Below are 23,016 nucleotides of genomic sequence, written 5' to 3'. Positions count from 1 at the left end.
AGCCATGGACTAGTATGAGGAACAGACCACTGCCCTAATGTCATGCTGCACTCCAGAGTCCCTGCAGAGCATTACATCCCTAGGGGAACAGTGCACCAGAGTCCCCAGTCCCTGCAGAGCATTACATCCCTAGGGGAACAGTGCACCCAGAGTCCCCAGTCCCTGCAGAGCATTACATCCCTAGGGGAACAGTGCCCCCAGAGTCCCCAGTCCCTGCAGAGCATTACATCCCTAGGGGAACAGTGCCCCCAGAGTCCCCAGTCCCTGCAGAGCATTACATCCCTAGGGGAACAGTGCCCCCAGAGTCCCCAGTCCCTGCAGAGCATTACATCCCTAGGGGAACAGTGCCCCCAGAGTCCCCAGTCCCTGCAGAGCATTACATCCCTAGGGGAACAGTGCACCCAGAGTCCCCAGTCCCTGCAGAGCATTACGTATATAAAAGGACAGCGCACCCAGAGTCTCCAGTCCCTGCAGAACATTGCAAGCAGAGTATCACACAATAGGGCACTTAAAGTCACAGTGTATGCAGAGAAATGCATAATACTGCCCCCAGCATTACATCCCTAGTAGGAGAGTATTCAGGGTCCCTGCAGAGCATTACATCCCTAGAAGGACACAGTACCCAGAGTCCCCAGTCCCTGCAGAGCATTACATCCCTAGGAGGACAATATATCTGGAGTCCCTGAAGAACATTACAACCCTAGGAGGACAGTGCACTAGGAGTGCCCAGTCCCTGCAGAGTATTACATCCCTAGGACCCTAGGAGGACAGTGTACCCAGAGTCCTAAGTCCCTGCAGAGCATTACATCCCTAGAAGGACACAGTACCCAGAGTCCTCAGTCCCTGTAGAGCATTACATCCCTAGGAGGACAGTGCACTAGCAGTCCCCAGTCCCTGCAGAGCATTACATCCCTAGGAGGACAGTGCACTAGGAGTCCCCAGTCCCTGCAGAGCATTACATCCCTAGGAGGACAGTGCACCAGGAGTCCCTAGTCCCTGCAGAGCATTACATCCCTAGGGGAACAGTGCACCAGGAGTCCCTAGTCCCTGCAGAGCATTACATCCTAGGAGGACAGTGCACCAGGAGTCCCTAGTCCCTGCAGAGCATTACATCCCTAGGAGGACAGTGCACCAGGAGTCCCTAGTCCCTGCAGAGCATTACATCACACTGCTTCTCACCTCCCGTGGTGATCCTATTCCGCTGCTCAGACTCCCTGGCATATAAGCCGCACACTGCCAGCTCTACTACTGAAAAGGTAAATGCTAGAATGTAGCTCCGCCCACAGAGGAGGGTGCTCACATGGGCATGACGTCATGAAAGGTCCTTTACACTTCCTTCTAACATTTACCTACCATTTACCAGTCAACGTGCCCCTTAAAACCCTCCTCCAGCGCCCTGCCTCCTGACCCCCACAGAATACACGGAATTCCTGAATCAGATCCCACGGTCCCCACATCCCCGCCTCACGTCACGTGACCGAGTCCCATACATTCTAGCGCTCGGCCTCTAAGCGTCACGTGACCGAGTCCGGGATCCCATACACTCTAGCGCTCGGCCTCTAAGCGTCACGTGACCGAGTCCGGGATCCCATACACTCTAGCGCTCGGCGCTACTTTCAGGCTCCTTGTCAGAAGTGGACACGCCCCCTGGTGGCAGAGGGCGGTGGGGACAGACTGCTGACTACAGCTGACGGTGAGGAGAGCAGGCTGTGCGTATGTAACTGCAGTCCCTTTCTTGCTGAGACCTGTAGTTCTCCTCGGGTAACAGTAGCAGTGCAAATCTATACAGTTACAATATAGATAGAGGCTGTAGAACTAGAAGCCTGTCACCCATAGCAACCACCTACAGTGCCCGTGCCACCGTTGTGTCGTTCCTAGGTCCCGTTCACAGCAACTGCCTGTCATCTTCTGCTGGAAACCGGTTATGTGACGGTACTCTTACAGCAGCAACGGCCCCGGTGTCCTGATCCAGTCACTGATTGCAGGCAGTTACTCAGGGACGTGACGTTGCAGCTAGTGGAGCTGTACGACCCGGGAAGCGGTGCTACTGTGGTGCCGCGGTGTGGGCACACGCTCAAGTAGAGACGACGGCCCGGCCGGTCACTTGTCAGATGGTTAGGTGTGACGCCAGTTCTATGGTGGTTGGCTGAGATACAGCCGGGCCCAGTGATGTTATGCCATGACGCCAGTGCCGGTTTGGCACACAGGTATGGTGGCACACCTGCTTTTATTTTAAAGGGCCAGTTACACCTTGTTCCCCTGTGGACAGTCAACTGCCGGGTTGTTGCGGGGTCCCTTTGGTACTTATTACGGTGGTCCGGAGTGTAATATTGACCGACTGGTACTGCCACCCACAGAAAGGGGAGATGACCCATGGAAGGTGTGTGTACTGTGTCGGTGCTTGACGAGGAATCGCAGAGTCTCTTTATCATAAATAGAATCTGGTTTACTCCAAAAATACTTGTATGCAGCAGGTCATACAGCTTTGCATTGATATAATACATTTCACTTTATAAGACACTTGATCTAGGACAGTGATTTTCAACCTTTTTTGAGCCGCGGCACATTTTTTATACTTAAAAAATCCCGGGGCACACCACCAACCAAAATGACACTAAAACAGTACATATTATACATATAGTTAATAATATAGATTCTAAATGTATTTATACTCACTCAGTGTGAAATCTGGGCCTGTTTTCTTCTCCCCCCTGTGCTTCTCTCCTGTGCTTCTCTCCACCATACTTCTCCCCCCTGCTTCTCTCCTGTGCTTCTCTCCACCATACTTCTCCCCCCTGCTTCTCTCCTGTGCTTCTCTCCACCATACTTCTCCCCCCTGCTTCTCTCCTGTGCTTCTCTCCACCATACTTCTCCCCCCTGCTTCTCTCCTGTGCTTCTCTCCACCATACTTCTCCCCCCTACTTCTCTCCTGTGCTTCTCTCCACCATACTTCTCCCCCCTACTTCTCTCCTGTGCGTCTCTCCACCATACTTCTCCCCCCTGCTTCTCTCCCCCATGCTTCTCTCCCCCTGCTTCTCTCCACCAAACTTCTCTCCCCTGCTTCTCTCCGCTGTTTCTCTCCCCCATCCCCATGTTTCTCTCCCCCATCCCCATGTTTCTCTCCCCCTGCTTCTCTCCCCTGTTTCTCTCCCCCATTGTTTTCTCCTGTTTCACAGGGGCACCATAGTTTGGGGAACTTTCCCCGCGGCACACTGGTTGAAAATCACTGATCTAGGATCCAGATCTGCAGTGAGAGTATAGAGAGTGGTACAGTTGTGTCGACTGGGTTGCGCACTGAGAGCTCTGAACAAAAATCAGAGGAGCAGAGAGCATGATGGCATGAGAGTCCCAACCCAAGTAGTACTGTGCTCTGCCGGGATGTTGGAGGTAGAAATAGAAGAATACTTGAGAAGAGAGAGAATACTTGTGCCTGTGTTTTGACTCTTTGGTCTTTGCACCACCTATTGCCCTACCAGCGTTGGGGGACCCATCCTAGTGGGTGACACAAGCCCCAGACCTTGTTACTTGGGATGAGCGGAATGCTGAGGGTTTCCTGCTTACACCCGCGCTGTGGAATAGAGTACATAGGCTTCTAGCAACTTCGCTCTATCCGGATCAGTTCCTTTACTTCCTATATTGATACTGTCTTGCACTGTGACTCTCCTTGTCCACGGCGTGGGTTGAGATGATCTCTGACTTGTCCTCTCTACTGAAGGTCTAACACTGCATAGTGTTGAGTGGAATTACTTGAGAAGAAACTGTAGGCTGTATGTGCCTGAGTCTGCTTCTAGACTGCACACTGAGACTGGGGACCTGGCAGAGGCCAGGGCCCAACTGGACGCGGGTACGGCACATAACCCATTCATTCCTTTGCAACGAAAGAAAGAGGTGAGTACGCTGGAAGAGTGCTGTACTCGGCTCTTTGTGTCGGCTCCATAGAAATGAATAGGTTATGTGCCATACCCACGTCTTTAGTCATAATACAGAACCTGGGGGCCCGATACTGAGACTGTAGATAGGGGAAAAGTTTATTTTTCCTGGAATACCTCTTTAAGGTTCCTCTGACCCAGACTCCCCCTCTATGTCTGTACAGACCCCACTGTGTTCACTGGGGGCCGTCAAGGAAAGACCCAAACTGTTCCCACAAAGCTGGAAGAGACTTATGTCCACAATGTCTTGGTGCTGAAGTGTTAAAGGGGTACTCCGGCCTAGGGGCTTTTTTTATATATGGCCGGGGAGGAGGTGGCTGAGGGCAACGACGTCCACTCACCTCCCCGGTTCCAGCGGTGGGTCCCGTATCGCGGCACTCTGGTCCCCGCTGCCCGGCCGCTTCCTGGTGTCTGAAGCGGACTTGAGATGTGACGTTTCAAGTCCGCTCAGCCTGTCAGTAACAGAGGCGGGATCCCCCCCCATAATATTATCCTCCTCCACCATACATTACACCTGGTACAATGCAGTCAGGAAGGTAACTTTCTCCCAGTGTCACTAAACCCCGGACTCCATCCATCAGACACCACATAGAGAAGTGTGATCTGTCACTGCACACAACACGGTTTTACACCCCTCCATCCGGCACTAGGTATTATGAGGCCTGAATGCAGCTGCTCAGCCATGAAGTCTTTGCGTTGATACCAGATGAGGTTCGGTCTCTGCAGTTATGGAGCCAGCAGTGTTGGCTCCTTATTCATTAGAAGGGACGGATCGGTGCGCTGAAGGTGCTAGCCCCGCCCCCAGTGCACCAATCTGCCTCATTAGCATATGGATTACGCTACAGACTACACAGAAACGACGCTGAGGATGAAGGTAAGAAACGTTTATCCTCACCGCCCCGTGCTCTGCGGCTGCCTAGACTGATACATTGTAACAAACCATAGCTGTGTCTTCACTTAAACAGAAAGAAAATAAAAGCATAAAGTATTTTAAAAGGTTTCAGATTTTTCCCCATCCCGGAGAATCAGACCCCTGCGGATTAGCTAATAAAGTGATACATTGTTATTTCCCTCCATCCTATGAGATAATTTGGCGGCCACATTGTGCAGTCAGCAGGTTCCTGTGCATTGTGAATAGTGCGCAGAGTATTTTATAGGCCGTCTATTCTCTGGGAAATAATAGGGGGATCTGGGGGGGTTTACAGCATCTAATCCGTGCCTGTTGTATTGTGTCAGTGCAGGGGGATGTGCTGTATGCCAGGTCTTTGTTATGTTCTGTAATATTTTATGTGTTGCAGGTAGACGGCTATGGCTTCTGTGGGAAGGTTCATGCGAGCAATCCGGGTCTCTGAGTTTGGGAAACCTGAGGTTCTGAAGTTACTTACAGATGTCCCAGTACCTTCTCCTGGAGAGACCCAGGTACTGTGTGTAGCCTGAGGTGAAGCTGCAGTGTAGAGCATGGTCCTGCACTTTGATGGCATACCCTTACTATAGGTTATCAATATCAGATCGGTAACGGTCGGACTCCCACCACCTCATTGTCTCTTGTTCATTATTTAGCAGGTACAGCTCCATGCCTTTAGTTGTGGATGTGCCTCAGGCCATGTTCCCACTGCGTAAGTTTCGTAATATCACAGCCGTTGTAACAACAGCCGTGATTACTACGGAACTTATGTAGTACGGCCTGAATTTATACACATGGTATACACTCCAAGCCGGGATCCCTAGCGGCGCCGTAAGAAACTGACATTTCAGTTTTCTGCAGCCGCTATTCATTGAATAGCGGCCGCAGAAAAACCCTGTCAGTTCACATAATGGAGAGTGCAGCTCCGGCCGCACAATCCATTGTGAGCAGCGGGGAATTCGGATGCGGGTGCGCATAGATGCGCCCACATCTGAATTCAGCGGCAGTAAAGGATGATGTTTTCTGACACCGGCCGTTTTGTGACCTGGCCGGGTCACAGAACATTCGGTGTCTTACAGAGTGGGAACATAGCCTCATACTGCAACTTGGTCCATTAATCATGAGGTCCAAAAAATATCTTTGAAACGTAAATCTTCATTAATATACCTTAATAAAGTGTGAAATAATTGATTAAAACTGAGGGCTCTAGTGAAGATTTATCAAACATGGTGTAAAGTGGAACTGGCTCAGTTGCCCCTAGCAACCAATCAGATTCCACCTTTCATTCCTCACAGACTCTTTGGAAAATGAAAGGTGGAATCTGATTGGTTGCTAGGGGCAACTGAGACAGTTCCACTTTACACCATGTTTGATAAATCTCCCCCTTAAAGTAACACAGTCACCCCCTATATGCATTTTGACTGCTCTCCACAGGTGTAAAGGGTAAATGTTACAGCTTTCATTACTTATTTTATATCACACCTCATGGTGCTTCTTCTGGTAAAAAGTCAGTTTTTATTACCTATGGATTGTTATATGTGGTCAGGGCCTCGCGGCCTATGTGCCACATCGCTCCGCCCCTAGCGCCACTTAGCCCCGCCCCATCCGCGACACCATCGCCACATAGGTCCCGCCCCTCAGCAGCCATTGGAAGGGCCAGCCTAAAGCTCTATGCCCCACCCCCTAGATTGTCCCACACCAATGGCCACTGAGGGGGTGGGGCCTATGCGGCAATGACGTCATGGATGGCGCGGGGCTAAGTGGTGCTAGGGGCAGAGTGATGTGACACATAGGGCGTGAGGCCCAACCTACATATACCAATCCACAGGTGATAAAAACGACTTTTTACCAGAACACGCACCATGAGGTGTGATATAAAATAAGTAATGAAAGCCAGGGGCGTTGCTAGGGTCCCAAAACATCCGGGGCACAGGCCCCCTGAGTTGACTTCTGCAGTGACGTTACACACACACACACACACACTTTTTTTTTTTAAACAGATGGTCATATAGGCTAGTATTTGATATAGTGACTTGTGACTCACAGTTGACGTCTTCTGTGATCAGTCACCCACTTTTCTCTTTCTCTTCCATTCGGCCCAAGCCATAACTCTTCTCTTCAGAATCTGCCAGGAAAAACATTTTAGGCTCCTTGCTCCAGCACACACAGAAATTTTCCTATATGCCCTGTGCTCACATAGTATAGGCCTTCTCTCTACCCCCACATAGTTGTAGCTCCCCCTTCCCTCTTTGTCTGCATTATAGGCCTCAACTGTGCCTCCAAATAGTATAGGTCCCCATGCAGCAGTCCTCATGTAGTGTGCAACACACACTATAAAGTATATGCCCCCTCATGCATCAACCTCCACATAGTATATGCTTCCCTCTGCTGTGCAGCATCCCCATATAGAATACCCTCTGCTGTGCATTATTCCCGTATAGAATATCCCTTGCTGTGCAAATATAGTAATAATGCTCCCTGCTGTGCTATCCCACATTGTTAAATGCCCCCATATAGTAATAATGCTCCCTGCTGTGCTACCCCACATTGTTAAATGCCCCCATATAGTAATAATGCTCCCTGCTGTGCTATCCCACATTGTTAAATGTCCCCATATAGTAATAATGCTCCCTGTGCCCTCCATATAGTAATAATGTCTCCTGCTGTGCCCCATGTAGTAATATCCCCTGCTGTGCCCTCCATATAGTAATAATGTCTCCTGCTGTGCCTCCATATAGTAATAATGTCCCCTGCTGTGCCCCCATACAGTAATAATGCCCCCTACTTTGCCTCCATACAGTAATAATGCCCCCTACTATGTCCTCACCTGCTATGTCCCCATAGTAAATGCCCCCTGCCCTACTGTGCCCCCATAATACTGCCCCCTAAGCCCCATAGCAAAGCCCACCATTCCACTTCCCCCACTCAAACACACAAAAAAAGTCATACTCACCTAATCGGTGCATGGAGCGGGTCTTCCTCCCTTCTCTAGCCTCTGAGCCACAGGAAAAATCACGTCCAAGCACGGCGCTGCAGATTGAGGTCAGAGGGGGGCAGAGAAGGAAAGAGGGGGAGAGAGGAGGTGAAGAGGGAGTAGGAAAGAGGAGGTAATGGGGGGTAAGGGGGAGAGGGGGTAAGGGGGAGAGGAAGAGAGAGAAGGTAAAGGGGAGGAGGGGGGAGAGCAGGGAAAGAGGAAGTGATGGGGAGAGGACAAGAGAGAGGGTGAGGGGGAAAAGAGGTGGTAAAGGGGGGTTAGGGGAGAGAGGAGGTGATAGGAGAGAGGAGGTGATGGGGGCAGAGAGAAGGTGATGGCAGAGAGGAGGTGATGGCGGAGAGTAGGTGGAGGGGGCAGAGAGGAGCTGATGGCGGAGAGTAGGTGGAGGGGGCAGAGAGGAGCTGATAGGAGAGAGGAGGTGATAGGAGAGAGGAGGTGGAGGGGGCAGAGAGGAGGTGATGGCAGAGAGTAGGTGGAGGGGGCAGAGAGGAGCTGATAGGAGAGAGGAGGTGGAGGGGGCAGAGAGGGAGTGGAGGTGGGAGAGAGCAGGCGATGGGGGTGGATTTGGTGTGGGGGAGAAGTGTGCTATTCGGGGAGGGGAGTGTGTCAGGGGTCTGGCCAGCTCCCGGTCAGGGAACCACATCAGCGAGGGGGTTGTGGTGCGCGGCGCTAACCTGCCTTCTGCAGCAGTGGACTGTGGACCGGGAGATTGGGCCCCCACGTCCACCAGCTACCGCCACCTCTTCTGTGGGATGCAGGGAGGCATGGCACACAGCAGCAGCAGCCTCCGGTGCACGCTCTTCCCCAGCGTGACCCGCGCAGGCAGAGAGGAGAAGCGGCGACGGAAGCTGGTGGACACGGGGGGTGCCCATCTACCGGTCCACAATCCACTGCTTCTGGAGCCCCGGGCGACCCCTCGACGCTGACTGTCGGCCTCCTGAGGTGACATCAGCTGGCCGCCGCATCTCCTCTGTCTGCGTGGCTCACGCGGGGGAAGAGCGTGCACGGAAGGCTGTTGCTACTGCTTTGTGTCCTGTGATTCCTTCCTTCCCCCAGCAGCCTCACCCAGCCCGTTCCCCACAGAACGCTCTTGAGCAGCTGCTGGGAGAAGGAAGGAGAGAGCTGCCGCGGGGATTGGTCCAGGCACCAAAGGAAAAAGTTTAATCCCCCTCGGTTGAGAAACGCTGCGCTAGAGGACGCAGGGTAACGTCCCTGTAGCGCAGCAGAGGAGGCGGGGCTGGAGAGTGCTGTGGTAGCGTCCACTGCGGCCCTCGGTCCAACGAAGAGCGGGGTGACGTCACTAGCGGCGTACGGACATACTTCGGGCAAGTCGTGCCGGCTGATCCAACTCTTGCGGCTGAAGTAACAGCAGCCGGGGCCTCTGATAATCAGAGGCCCCGGCTGCTGTTATTTCGGCGCTGGCAGAATCAAAAAAGCTTTGGGGGCTAGGCTAAAATCATTCGGGGCTTTGGCCCCGAATAATTATGCCTAGCGACGCCGCTGATGAAAGCTGTAACATTTACCCTCTACACCTGTGGAGAGCAGTCAAAATGCATATAGGGGGTGACTGTGTTACTTTAAGTGTCCTTATATACTACACTGGTCAGGAAAGAAGATGTTATATAATGTATTGCGTACAAAGGGGTAGTGCAGCGTTTAAAAATCATTCACTAAATAACACACAGCGGCTGAGCAGCTGATGACACGGCAGAAGGGGGCCAGCATGAGGGACGGCTGGAGCGGTTCGGCTGGCCTCCCGAAGATGTCGTCGTTCGACCCAAGATGGCGGCCAGAGTCCACATTCATCTGGTGAGTATACTGCACCACACTTCCGGGGGTGGGGGGACATGGGGAAGGGGGCCATTCACTTACATAACACGCATTACAAAGTTGTATAACTTTGTAATGTGTGTTATTTAGTGAATAATTTTTAAACGCCGCACTACCCCTTTTAATATATAGATAAGGTATGTAGTTGTGCAACCTTGGCACTAGGTGGCGATGTTTATCTGTAATGGGCTCTCAGCATTAGTTTTCATGCGGAGCGTATCATACAATAAGAAGTGACAGTATGATTTAGCGGTATTACGTTTAATGACAGATGGGTGAGTCAGCACCCGCACCCTCGGTGAGGCAATTCACCTTTCTCACAGAGCTAGTGTGCTCACTAGCAGTAATAATAATCAGTAATTGGCCGGCCGATAATCGACCCGTGGAGTAGGAGGCAACGATCAGCCTACATCGTGTGGAATAGGAGCGTCGTCACTTCTATGGGCTGCCCGGACGATCAGCAATCCCCCGGGCAGCTAACCCTCCCCCCCCCCCCCCCCCCCCCCCCCCCCCCCCCCCCCCCCCCCCCCCCCCCCCCCCCCCCCCCCCCCCCCCCGCAGCTTCCCAAGGCCCCTCCTGCACTGGCTGCTGCCGCGTGAATTAGCGGCGGCAGCGAGCAGGGAACGAGGGGCAAACGAGCGCTGACAGTGCTTGTTTGCTCCTCCATTTGGCCCGTGGAATAGGGCCATAAGGGTCTATTTACACAGAAAGATTATCTGCCAAAGATTTGAAGCCAAAGCCAGGAATGGATTTGAAAAGTGGAGAAATCTCAGGATTTCCTTTATGACCTGATCTCTGTATATAGTCTGTTTCTGGCTTTGGCTTCAGATCTTTGGCAGATAATCTGTCAGAAAGTCTTTATGTGTAAATGGAGGCTGTAATGTGTAAATGGAGGCTGTAACTAGTTGTCCCCACTTAAAATCACATAACCCCCTGCCCAGATCGTTTGCCATGGCAGTTAGGGACCTTCTGAAGTACTCTTTCATGGCTGCCATGGGTGATCCGGTATTACAGTCTGCCATAGGCAGGCTGTACCGGTAGATCACTGATTGGATAGTACGCTACACTATTATTGTATTTCAGTGTACTGTATAAGCACCTGATAGATGGCCTGTTCAGATAAAAAATAAAAAACATTGGGGGAGATTTATCAAACATGGTGTTAAGTGAAACTGGCTCATTTGCCCCTAGCAACCAATCAGATTCCACCTTTCATTCCTGAGTCTCTTTGGAAAATAAAAGGTGGAATCTGATTGGTTGCTAGGGGCAATTGTGCCAGATTCACTTTACACCATGTTTGATAAATGTGCCCCAATGTTTTCAAACAATTTTACCCCTTTTCCCATAAAAAAGAAAATGTAAAGAACGAAAAAAGAAAAAATAACATACTAGTATTGTTGCACATGGCAATGTCCAAGCTACGCCATTAAAGTTTGAAATTATTGATCTTGCTCGGTGAACGCCATAAATGCCAGAATTGCAAGGTTTCGTATTTTTTTTGGTCACCAGGAAAAATGACATTAGAAGTTTTATGCACTGAACAAAACTACAGATAATGGAGCAAAAACGAAGCCCCCACAGCTCTATAGATGGAAGAAGGGTCAGAATACGGTGGGATTCACTTAGAAGTAATAGAGCATAACAATTAGAGATGAGCGACCTCGAGCATGCTTGGGTTTGTCCGAACCCGAACGTTCTAAAGGATAACCAGCTGATCGTGGGGGGGTCTGACCTCTGACCTCAGCCACTGATCATGAGAACAGGAGAGGAATATACCCCCTGATGTAGATTGTAGACCCTTGACAAAGACCATCACCAGTAGAACATGCTTTCTTTATTCCCTTGTATCTGAGATCAGTCATTACTTTATCACTTTCTTTTTTTGTGCAAAAGGTTTTAATCCGTGTGCACGCCTGCGGGATTAACCCTGTGGACACTTACATCAGAGCCGGGGCCCATGCCGTCAGACCAAGCCTACCCTACACTCCCGGCTTTGACACATCAGGGGTTGTGGAGGAAGTTGGAAGAAATGTGACTGCATTTAAGGTAACAGATGTGTTATATTATTGGCCTTTGTTGCCATGTTACATGCTTATTTGACCACTTGGGGGTGCTGTGTTTTGTTCTATTGACTTTGCAATCAATAGCTGTTCCAAAACTACAATGCCCTTCATGCCTGGACAACCAGATCAATAGTCCAGGCGATTTTAAGAAACTTTGTAATTGGGTTTATTAGCTGAAAAATGCATTTTTGTCATGAAAAAGCAGTTTGAAGCTCTCCCCCCTGTCTTCATGGTTCTCTTATGGAGAGGGGTGGAGGGAGATGAGGCACCAAAACAGGACAACAAAGAGTTAATTTACTTCTCTGAAGTCAGCACTGACCTCTCTGAGCTCAGAATACCGGCTTTCACACAGCTCCCACTGTGTAATCCTTTGTTCTCTGCTACCAACTAATTTCCCTCCTCCCCCCTCCCCTCTCCATAGATTAGAAAGGATCCGACTGATGTAAACCAGTCGAGATTTCCTGATAATGAGTAGTGAATGAGAGAGAGGAGGGGGGGGGGACCTGGGGAAAGTCTTTTTGAATGCAGATAATGGCATATTTGCCTAATAAACCCAATTGCAAAGTTTTTTTTTTAAATTGCCTGGACTATTGATTTCTACAAAGAAAATATAACGACAGTGACACTTTAAACCTTGACTTTTTCTTCTGTACGGATTACTTTCTAGCAGACCTCTATCGGCTAAAACCCATCGATTGTCCCCACTCGTTTTTGCGCACAATAGTGGTCGGAACACGTAGACCGATCTAAACCTGTAACACGTCTCTGACAGGTAGACTTGAACTTTTTAAATGCTGCAATCAATGCTGAGCAAGGCCTTCACAGGAAGTAATTGGGATGGAATATCCCTTTGATGTCGTCCATACAGTAGATAGAGCAGGGCTGTAGCTGCATGTTCCATCTGCCTCCTAGCTATACTTCAGGGCAAGGCCTCAAGCAGTTAATGGGTGGACCCCCATGGGGTTACCTAACTTTGTGGTTTGAACTTTATAGCGATCCTGATTAATACATGTTATAATTTTTTTTATATGCTGTACAGAAAGGAGATCGGGTGTTCACCAGAGCTTCAGTAACAGGAGGATACGCGGAGTACACGATCGCCTCCGAAGATACCGTCTACCCTCTCCCAGATCAGCTGAACTTTAAGCAAGGAGCTGCCATATCTGTGCCATACTTCACCGCCTACAGGGCACTATTTCAGAAGTAAGCTCTGTGTAGTCATCACTGCTGTCATATAAAATAAAGCTCATTCATTGTATTACTATAGGGTTTAATGTATTATTGAAAGAGAGATCTCAGCATCATGGATCCTCTTTAAAGCAAAACTCTATTACTCTGAGGATAACCATAAGGCTATGTTCTGTTTTAGTTGAAATTTGGAGGGGTACTCTGGTAAAAAAAAAATAGTTTCAAATCAACTGGTGTTGATTTGTTATAAGGTTATACAGATTTTTAACTTCTATTTAAAAATCTTCAGTCTTCCGGTACTTATCAGCTGCTGTATGTCCTGCAGGAAGTGGTGTATTCTTTCCAGTCTGACACAGTGCCCTTTAATGGGTTTTGTCCCACAAGTCATAGACTGAATAATACAGCAGTCAGTGCACGTGCTCTTTTCTCGCTCTATTTAGACTAAAGGACTATAATAAGCTGGAACGGGAGCTCAGGACCCCTGTTCCAGTGTTCAGTGGGGGTCCTGGTCATTACACGTTTCTGTGCATAGGTGATGTATGTCTGTTGTGGGACAGTCCCTTCAAGCATCAGAAATCTGCATCACTAACGTAATACAGGAAAGTCACATAAACACTTTACATTTTACAATCAGTCTGCAGAACATTTCACCTTTCTCTTTTTTGTTACTCAGAGCACATGGCAAACCAGGGGAGCTGGTCCTTGTACACGGCGCCAGTGGGGGAGTAAGTAGTGTCCCACAGAGTCCTCCTCGTCTATTAAGCTACTTAAAATTGTGTTGTCTGTCATATTTTACACTCCACTGTACATGGCTGCGTTTGCTATTTCAGGAAGAAAGCAGCCTTCTTTTTCTAAGACTGGAAAATCCTATTATTGCTAGTATTATGATTAATGATTGTGCTGACTTTTCATACATTCCTGTACAATGTTGATTGAAGAGACATGATGCCATATTTCATACAGTCTGCTGGTCCTTTTATACAGTCTGACATGGGGCTGTGCAAGGACGCAAGGTCGGTGCTTATTTGCAGTGCATTTACATAGCACAATTAATTGAGGGACCGGGCCACACAAATGATTCTTGTATCCTTTGTGAGGCCATGGAAAATGACAGCACGGGTATACATATATCTTTGTTGTCAGTTATCACACATACAGTGCATACATACCTAGTGCGCTACTGTGTGATCTGGCATCCTGCTCTCTGGCTCTCCTGTCCCTCCACTGTGTCTTCCAGCTGCCCTGCCTCCGCCGGCTGTCAGTGATTTTGATTCTAAGGCTGGTATTACATGGGCCGATGGGGGCCCGATCAATAATGTAAACGAGCGCCGATCTGCTAGATCGGCGCTCGTTTACTGGGCCTATTCCACAGCCCGATAATCGTTTAGCAAGGGCTGCAGGGACATCTTTACTGATGTCCTTACAGCCCTTGTTAAACAGCATACTTAAAGGGAACCAATCACGCAAAAAATCACCCTAATGATAAGGAAACGTGCTGGCACATCACCCAGCACGCTTCCCAAACATCCCCCTGTACCCTCCGTGCCCGCCTCGATGTCGCCGTGACTCCGACGTGTAACGCAGGCCCCGGGTGACGTCGGCAGAACGCAGGTCTTTCAATCATGCCCCTCTGGGCGTGATTACAGCTATTCCACCGCTCAGAACCGTGACTAGATGCGCCCAGGACCGCCCACCGTGACTACTTGCCCGGTATTTACATCATAAAAGTAAGAATACCGTCTAATAGAGGGGGGCACGGAGGGTACAGGGGGATGTTTGGGAAGCGTGCTTGGTGATGTGCCAGCACGTTTCCTTATCATTAGGGTGATTTTCTGCGTGATTGGTTCCCTGTAAACTCACCATGCAGCAAGTCTTCTCCTGCGCTCCTTCTCCCGGTCCCGCGTGCAGCAGCTTCGGAGCGGCCTGTCTAAGCTGACAGGCTGCTTAGCCTGGCCGGAACCGCCGCGACCAGCGATTGGCTGAGCAGCCTGTCCGCTTAGACAGGCTGCTCCGAAGCTGCTGCACGCGCAGGACCGGGAGAGGGAACGCAGGAGAAGACTTGCTGCATGGTGAGGTTAAGTATGCGGTTTGTGAGATCGTCAGTTGCTCGCCGCGCACTGCTATTCCATGTAGCGATGCTCGGTGGGTGACCGATGGTTTTAGGTTTGCAACTAAATAAACGATCAGCCGATGACACGATCATCGGCTGATCGTTGTCTCTATTCCACAGAGCGATAATCGGCCGAATCAGGCCGATTCAGCCGATTATCACTCTGTGGAATAGGCCCCTAAGTTGGCAAGCGGGATGCTGGATCACACAGCAGCACAGAAGGTATATATACACTGCTTGTGACCGACACCACTGATCCACGCATATCCATGCTGTCAGTTTTCCTTTGCTATCGGCCGCACGTTGGCATTGTACTCATCTTACATCTCCTATTTTTTTTCTTGTAGGTTGGAATAGCATCTTGTCAGATCGCCAGGGCCTATGGATTCAAGGTGTTTGGCACAGCTGGCAGCCAAGAAGGGTTAAATTTGGCTTTACAGAATGGAGCCCACAAAGTGTTCAACCACAGGGAGAAGGATTATACTGAGAAGATTAAGGTAAGTATTCACCCAAAATTCACCCCTTACGTAACCTTTTGTAAGAGTGATGGAAGCTTTCAGTTTTCGTGTGTATGTGCAGTAATACCTCGGTTTTCGAACGCTTTGGAACTCGAACTGCTTTGTATTCGAACGAAAATTTACCCAGAAGTAGTGTTTGGAATTCGAACTTTGCTCGGTTTTCGAACGTTTTTGCGAGCGTGGATGGTGGGTTGTACCTGGCAAGTTAAGCAGTGGTGAGGCTTCACATACAGTACAGTGCTGTATAAGACTGCTGGAGTGCATATACAGTGCAGTAGTAGTACAGGCAGTGCACCACCATCTCCCATACATTACAGTGCTTGGATGGGGGGGACGCTATACAGTAAAGGATGGGTGAGGAGTTAGTGACTACTGTACTATAATTGCTGGTTCTGATGAACATTTCTTATGTTTAATGTCCTGTACAGTATATAGTGCTGTTCTGTACTGTACTGTAGTGATTATACTGAGCACTTATCAGTGTAATAAATGAGTACTGTAGGTAATTATTGGTGGCTGCTGGAACCAATTAATCACATTTACATTATTTCCTATGGGAAGACACTGCTCGGTTTTCAAACTGCTTGGTTCTCAAACTGCCTTCCGGAACCAATTAAGTTCGAGAACCGAGGTACCACTGTATTGTATATAGTCCGCTGTATACTGTAGCTGTCACTGCTGCTACACATTAAATATAGGGACAGTATACTGTGATTTATTATTGAGAGATAAAACTTGTCTTTTCTATTATGTAGGAGGCTGCAGGAGCAGAAGGGGTTAATGTCATCCTGGAGATGTTGTCTAATGTTAACCTCAGCAATGACCTGAAACTCCTATCATCCGGGGGGCGAGTGGTTGTAAGTACCTACACTGGTTATCCTACCTGGTGCACTGGTCTTATATTATCCTGCCCATCATATCCTTTTTCTCTGCTCAGCGGTTTGGATGTGTCTAAATTTGATATGAGTGAAACTTGTCTGATGCGGCCCCTAGGAAGTCCTGGAAAATCTGGATACAGCCTATGGGCTAGGGCTGCATCAGACGTCATCAGCCACAGATATTCAGATGCCGAGCCATGGAACTCAAGCATGCTCGCGTTTCGCTCATCTCTAATCTGAAAGGGAAACTATCAGCAGGTTGGCCTGATCTAGCCTGCCAATAGTTCCCTATTGCGCACAGGGTGCTGAGGATGAAAATAAGTCTCTTACCTTTATTCTCGGCACGGTTCCTGTGCAGTTTGTAGTGTAATCCCATGTCCAGTAAGGCTGTTTGGAGCACTGGGGGTGGATCTACTGCCCCCAGAACTCCGAACCACCCTCGGCCAGCCCACCCCTTCTAATGATTATCAGTGGAGTGGGCTGGCTGCGGGGGTGAATTGGTGCCCTGTGGGGTATTCTCTTTATCTACCTTCTAATAATATGAACAGCTTGATAATCTGGCACATGTTCCAGAGTAGAACTGCAGCCAGGGTAGCACTGCCCAGCCTGCTCCTCCTGGCCCTGCCCAACCTGCTCCTCCTGGCCCTGCCCCTGCCCAACCTGCTTCTCCTGGCCCTCCCCAGCCTGCTCCTCCTGGCCCTGCCCAGCCTGCTCCTCCTGGCCCTGCCCAGCCTGCTCCTCCTGGCCCTCCCCACCCTGCTCTTCCTGGCCCTCCCCAACCTGCTCCTCCTGGCCCTGCCCAGCCTGCTCCTCCTGGCCCTGCCCAGCCTGCTCCTCCTGGCCCTGCCCAGCCTGCTCCTCCTGGCCCTCCCCAACCTGCTCTTCCTGGCCCTCCCCAACCTGCTCTTCCTGGCCCTCCCCAACCTGCTCTTCCTGGCCCTCCCCAACCTGCTCTTCCTGGCCCTCCCCAACCTGCTCCTCCTGGCCCTGCCCAACCTTCTCCTCCTGTCCCTTCCCAACCTGCTCCTCCTGGCCCTGCCCAGCCTGCTCCTCCTGGCCCTGCCCAGCCTGCTCCTCCTGGCCCTCCCCAACCTGCTCCTCCTGGCCCTCCCCAACCTGCTCCTCCTGGCCCTCCCCAACCTGCTCCTCCTGGCCCTCCCCAACCTGCTCCTCCTGGCCCTCCCCAACCTGCTCCTCCTGGCCCTGCCCACCCTGCTCTTCCTGGCCCTGCCCACCCTGCTTTTCCTGGCCCTGCCCAACCTGCTCTTCCTGGCCCTCCCCAACCTGCTCCTCCTGGCCCTGCTCAACCTGCTCTTCCTGGCCCTGCCCAGTCTGCTTCTCTTTGCCCTGCCCAGCCTACAACTCCTCGCAGTGCCCAACTTAAAGTGAACGGAATGCTAAAAATGTCACATGGACGTTAAATGGATTTCCAAAAGCGGCCTACCACCGCAAGTCCCAAGAAAACCCTTGTCTTATAATTGTTCTTGTTTATTTAGAAGGACTCAGATACATTGTGAACAGTCCAGCAATGCACCATATGGTAATGCCAGGTGGGTTACACCAGATGGTGAATAGTGACAGCAACTCACCTCAGCACATCGTCCGTTGTTTTCCCACTGCGAGTTTGTCTGCCCATAGAGGGTACAGGGCACAGATCTGCAGCGGATCTCACTGCAAATTCGCATAGAGAAATCCACTGCAGATCCACCCAGTGTGTTAAAGCGACTTTGTACCCACAATCTGACCCCCTAAACCACTTGTACCTTCGGATAGCTGCTTTTAATCCAAGATCTGTCCTGGGGCCTGTTCGGCAAGTGATGCAGTTATCTCTATGGGAGATCAGTGTAGCTGTATTAGAAGTCCCCCAGTGGGAATAACCCTAACCCCAGTGGGACTTCTAATTACTGTATAAGTTAAAAAAAAAAAAAAAAGTGTTTTCATTAATAAAAAAAACCCCTCCCCTAATAAAAGTCAGAATCACCCCCCTTTTCCCATTTTATTAATAAAAATAAATAAATAAACATGTTTGGTATTTCCGCGTGTGTAATCGCGCAACCTATTAATTTATCACATTCCTGATCTCGCACGGTAAACGGCGTAAGCGCAAAGACCCGCCAAAGTGCAAAAATTGCGCATTTTTTGTTGTATCAAATCCAGAAAAATTGTAATAAAAAGCGATCAAAAAGTCGCATATACGCAATCAAGGTACCGATAAAAAGAACGCATCATGGCGCAAAAACTAACACTTAACACAGCCCCATAGACCAAAGGATAAAAGTGTTATAAGCCTGGGAATAGAGTGATTTTAAAGGGAACCTGTCACCCCCCGTGCCGGGGTGACAGGCTCCCGACCCCCCGTTAGAGACCCCTATACTTACCTCATCGCGCCGGGTCCCGCTTCTGAAGATGGTCGGGTCCCGGAGATCTCAGCCGCTGCAGCCCGGCGCGCGCGCTGAGAGATGAGTCCAACGCTCATAGAGAATGACGGAGCGCTGGACTCTCCTGTCATTCTCTATGGGTGTTGGACTCATCTCTCAGCGCGCGCACCGGGCTGCGGCGGCTGAGATCTCCGGGACCCGACCATCTTCAGAAGCGGGACCCGGCGGGATTAGGTGAGTATAGGGGTCTCTAACGGGGGGTCGGGAGCCTGTCACCCCGGCACGGGGGGTGACAGGTTCCCTTTAAGGAACGTTTATTTTCTGTGAAAGGTTTTATTTTTTTAAAAGCCATCAAATAATATAAAAGTTATACATGTTGCATATAATTTTAATCGTACCGACTTGAGGAACATATATAACAAGTCATAGGACGAACGGCGTAAAAACGAAGCCCCCCAAAAGAAAAAGAATTGCGTTTTTGTTTCAATTTAACCGCAAATATAATCTTTTTCTGGGTTCGCAGCATGTTTTATGCAAAAATTAAGTCTGTCATTGCAAAGTACAATTAGTGACACAAAAAAAATAAGGGCTCACGTGGGTCTGTAGGTGACAAAAATGGAACTGCTTTGGCCTTCTCAACACAAGGAGGAAAAACGAAAACGCAAAAACGAAAATTGGCCCCGTCCTTAAGAGGTTAAACCAAAAAAAAATAGAGATTTAATTTTTAGCCCATATTTCTCTGCACTACAGGTGGCTAAAGAGGTTGGATGTGTCCCTAGGGAGTTCCTTATGTTCCTATAGCTATATCTATGTTTCCCAGACTCCCTAGGGCTGCATCCAACCTCTTCAGCCACTGAAAATCAAATGGTGAACTATTGGACTTGAGCATCCTCCAGTTCGGCTCCTCTCTAATAAGGATGTGTCAGCTGCATGACATGTCCCAAACCTTTCTCCTCCTGGCATTGCCCTTCAATAGAAATCATTAGTGACTGCTGCTTCACTGATAATTCTGTTATCACCCACCAGCAACTTTTAGGTAACTTCATGGAGTCACGCTCATGGCCTCAAAAAAACAATGAGCTGCCCTAAGAGCCCAAAAGACCTATTTTTCCCTATAACCATCCTAGGAATGCTGGGAATATTTTATTATTTATCAATTGAAAATGCATGCACTTAAAAACACAACCACACTGCCATCTGGTGGTCATTGTAATAAGTTCAGCTACATCACAATCCTTGGTGCTGAATATTGTAACTGTATGAAAGGCTCAGCCGCAGACTGAGTTGTTAGACAGAGGCTGTCGTGCAGTTAAATCTCAACTTTTCCCCCTCAACATGTTTCGGCACTCCTGTTGCCTTAGTCAAGAGGTGGCAGGCAGGATTAAATTTTTTTTTTTTTTTACACTCATGGCCTCAGGCATCGGCTTACTGGACCAGTATACAATCTCTTTGCTACCAGGGGGTTTTATACATTTTACATTGCACTGCAGTTTCCAATTTTTCAGTTAAATACTTTCATTACTTCCTATAGGAAACTGACACAATGCAGCTACAAACCACAATGCAGCCTTAAAGGGGTTATCCAGGGCTACAAAAACATGGCCACTTTTCCCCCTCTCTTGTCTCCAGTTCAGGTGTTTTTATTTACTTCAATGGAACTGAGTTTAAAACCCCACCCAATCTGGAGACAAGAGAGGGGGGGAAGTGGCCATGGTTTTGTAGCCCTGGATCACCCCTTTAACCCTGAGAATTAGGAGCCATTGTCTCCTCTTGACTATTGGGCTGGTGATATTTGTAAGGCATGGCCTGATCTCCACTATTACTGGAATATCCATGCAATATCCGCTGCCTCAACATCTTCTTAATGTACTTTCTAATAAAAAGCCGTCTTCCTTTATTCTAGATTGTCGGCTGCCGAGGTTCCATTGAAATAAACCCCAGAGACACAATGATGAAGGAGTCCAGTATAATCGGGGTTTCACTCTTCAGCTCCACTAAGGTAATAAGAAAACTCAGTCAGTATTAGAATGTCCTATGTTATACTGAGCCCTGTAACTGATATAGTTCCTGCTTTCTTGTCTCCTGTAAATGATGCAGGCACAGATAGTACTGCCTCCCTGTTTCTCCTTGTAAATGATGCAGGCACAGATAGTACTGCCTCCCTGTTTCTCCTTGTAAATGATGCAGGCACAGATAGTACTGCCTCTCTGTTTCTCCATGTAAATGATATAGGTACAGATAGTACTGCCTCCTTGTTTCTCCATGTAAATGATATAGGTACAGATAGTACTGCCTCCTTGTTTCTCCATGTAAATGATATAGGTACATATAGTACTACCTCCTTGTTTCTCCATGTAAATGATATAGGTACAGATAGCACTGCCTCCCTGTTTCTCCATGTAAATGATAAAGGTACAGATAGTACTGCCGGCCTATTTCGACATGTAAGTTTTGTTAGCACAGGTAGTATTTCCTCCCTGTTTTTAGGATTGCATGGGTTCTTCTTCAATATTTCTCCTGTAAGTTACAGGAGAGATTCAAGTCTACAAATAAAAAGTTCTTTAGTCCCTTTTACATTGGCCGATTATTGGCCAGGAGAACAGATCGGACAATTACGCATGCCACTGTATATAATATGTTTTTTTGCGGCTAGGCGCAGGGAGGTTTTGGTGGTGGTCTCCCCCTGCTGGGTCAATTGGTACGGTGGTGTGGTAGCTGTGTGGGTCTAGGGTCTAACCTAGAGTGGTATCAGACCCACCCCGGACAGTTGGCGCCTTACCAACACCACTAACGATTTAACCCATGTGTACAGATATGTGTGGGTGCGGGCGCACAAGGAATAGGCCAGAGTCCAATGCTTTAAAAGAATAGAACAGTTTACTTGGAAGAACATGCAAGAACGTGCAATACAAGGAAAGGAAAGCCAACTTCCAAGACTTCCCGGTTGCCTGGCACTGCGCAGTGGAATACATAGACATTCCGTACCTTGGTTCCACTGGGGTCAGTTGCTATGACTGCTGAGGTAACTGCCTTGCACTTTTAGACAGGTTCCTGCTGTGGACAAGGTGTTCCCTGTACGGCTTCTCTCCCCTTGTGGAGTTCTAGCACTGCATAGTGGTTCTGTTGCTCATAACAAAGAACTGAGGTTACTTAGTTGTGCCCCTGTCACAGGACCTGGCCAAAGCCAGCCCCTGGCTTGGCCCCAGCAGACACTTGCCTTTGTTTCTCCCTCTCACACTGAACACAGACTGCAACTGAACTGACTACTCCCACCGGGACCTAACTACAGGGGTCCGTCTAACCCTGCCTGTGATTGGTTGGCTGTGTGTGCAGAGAGAAAGAGAACAGCAGATAAGCTAGAGAAAGGAGGGAAAGCACCTGCACCTATGAGTGGGTAAAAGACAACATGATACACACAATAGTTAACCCTTAGAACACTTAAGCTGCGCATAGAATAAGCTACATACAAACACAGTAGTGGGAAAACCACTAACTGCAGTGGATACCTCATCCCACTTGTGTGAACCCGAGGGAGTTAGCGTATGGTGCGTTTACACAGAGAGATTTATGTGACAGATTTTGGAAGCCAAAGCCAGGAATGGATTTGGGAAAGAGGAGATATCTCAATCTTTCCTTTATGACCTGTTCCCTGTTCATAGTCTGTTCCTGGCTTTGGCTTCAAAAAATCTGTCAGATAAATCTCTCTGTGTAAACACACCATTACTCAGGTGCAATAAAGACTTAGGGGCCTGTACCGGGTCACTACATATTTATTTATATATGTTTTTTTTATTTATTTTCAGTACCATATTGATAGTTGCACTATTATACTATGTCATTGTATGTTAATAACGAAAAAAAATATATATTTTTTTGGTTTTAGGATGAGTGGAAGGAGGCGGCAGCTGCTCTCTTTGGAGGAATGGAGAGCGGATGGCTAAAACCATTGATCGGACCTGAGTATCCATTGGAGAAAGCACCTCAGGCCCATGAAGACATCATCCAGAGCAGCGGAGCCACCGGCAAGATGGTCTTTGTTCTTTGATTGGCTTTGATTATAGATCTCAGATTTGAGAAGCCGCACAGAAAACCATCTGGTGCTTTATACATCAATGCTGTCCTGGTGCTGTAAGAAAATGTTACTGGAACCTTTTACCAATAAAAGTTCTAAATCAGTAATTTTTGATGTGCATGTTTATTGTATGTGAATATATAAATGGCTC

The 23,016-nt window shown here is 48.9% G+C and overlaps 1 protein-coding gene across 6 annotated transcripts; it reads left to right on the top strand.

Annotated features, from left to right (window-relative positions):
- Nucleotides 1–1,429: 1,429 nt before the first annotated feature.
- LOC138799810 (zeta-crystallin-like) lies at nt 1,430–22,972 on the top strand. 6 transcript variants are annotated; one of them, XM_069981452.1, is made up of 9 exons: nt 1,430–1,709; nt 5,228–5,348; nt 11,552–11,704; nt 12,761–12,924; nt 13,583–13,634; nt 15,367–15,516; nt 16,293–16,394; nt 20,697–20,792; nt 22,677–22,972. In XM_069981452.1, exons 2-9 carry the CDS (start codon nt 5,238–5,240, stop codon nt 22,836–22,838), a joined length of 990 nt encoding a protein of 329 aa, XP_069837553.1. In that variant the 5' UTR covers nt 1,430–1,709; nt 5,228–5,237; the 3' UTR covers nt 22,839–22,972. The 6 variants fall into 6 exon arrangements, with proteins under 6 accessions (XP_069837553.1, XP_069837552.1, XP_069837554.1 ...); XM_069981451.1 differs by having other exon boundaries at nt 1,430–1,713; XM_069981453.1 differs by having other exon boundaries at nt 1,431–1,693; nt 5,232–5,348.
- Nucleotides 22,973–23,016: the final 44 nt, after the last annotated feature.

The sequence above is a fragment of the Dendropsophus ebraccatus genome, chromosome 8 (assembly GCF_027789765.1).
Source record: "Dendropsophus ebraccatus isolate aDenEbr1 chromosome 8, aDenEbr1.pat, whole genome shotgun sequence".
NCBI classification, from domain to species: domain Eukaryota; kingdom Metazoa; phylum Chordata; class Amphibia; order Anura; family Hylidae; genus Dendropsophus; species Dendropsophus ebraccatus.
Note: the sequence above shows the minus strand (reverse complement) of the source record. Positions and strands in the feature narration are given on the sequence as shown.

What these genes read in the sequence shown, in the direction of transcription:
- LOC138799810 (XM_069981452.1), top strand. Translation starts at nt 5,238, where the DNA reads ATGGCTTCTGTGGGAAGGTTCATGCGAGCAATCCGGGTCTCTGAGTTT. An exon ending in TACACGGCGCCAGTGGGGGA is followed by an intron (nt 13,635 to 15,366) that starts GTAAGTAGTGTC and finishes TTTTTCTTGTAG; the next exon opens with GTTGGAATAGCATCTTGTCA. An exon ending in ATTATACTGAGAAGATTAAG is followed by an intron (nt 15,517 to 16,292) that starts GTAAGTATTCAC and finishes TCTATTATGTAG; the next exon opens with GAGGCTGCAGGAGCAGAAGG.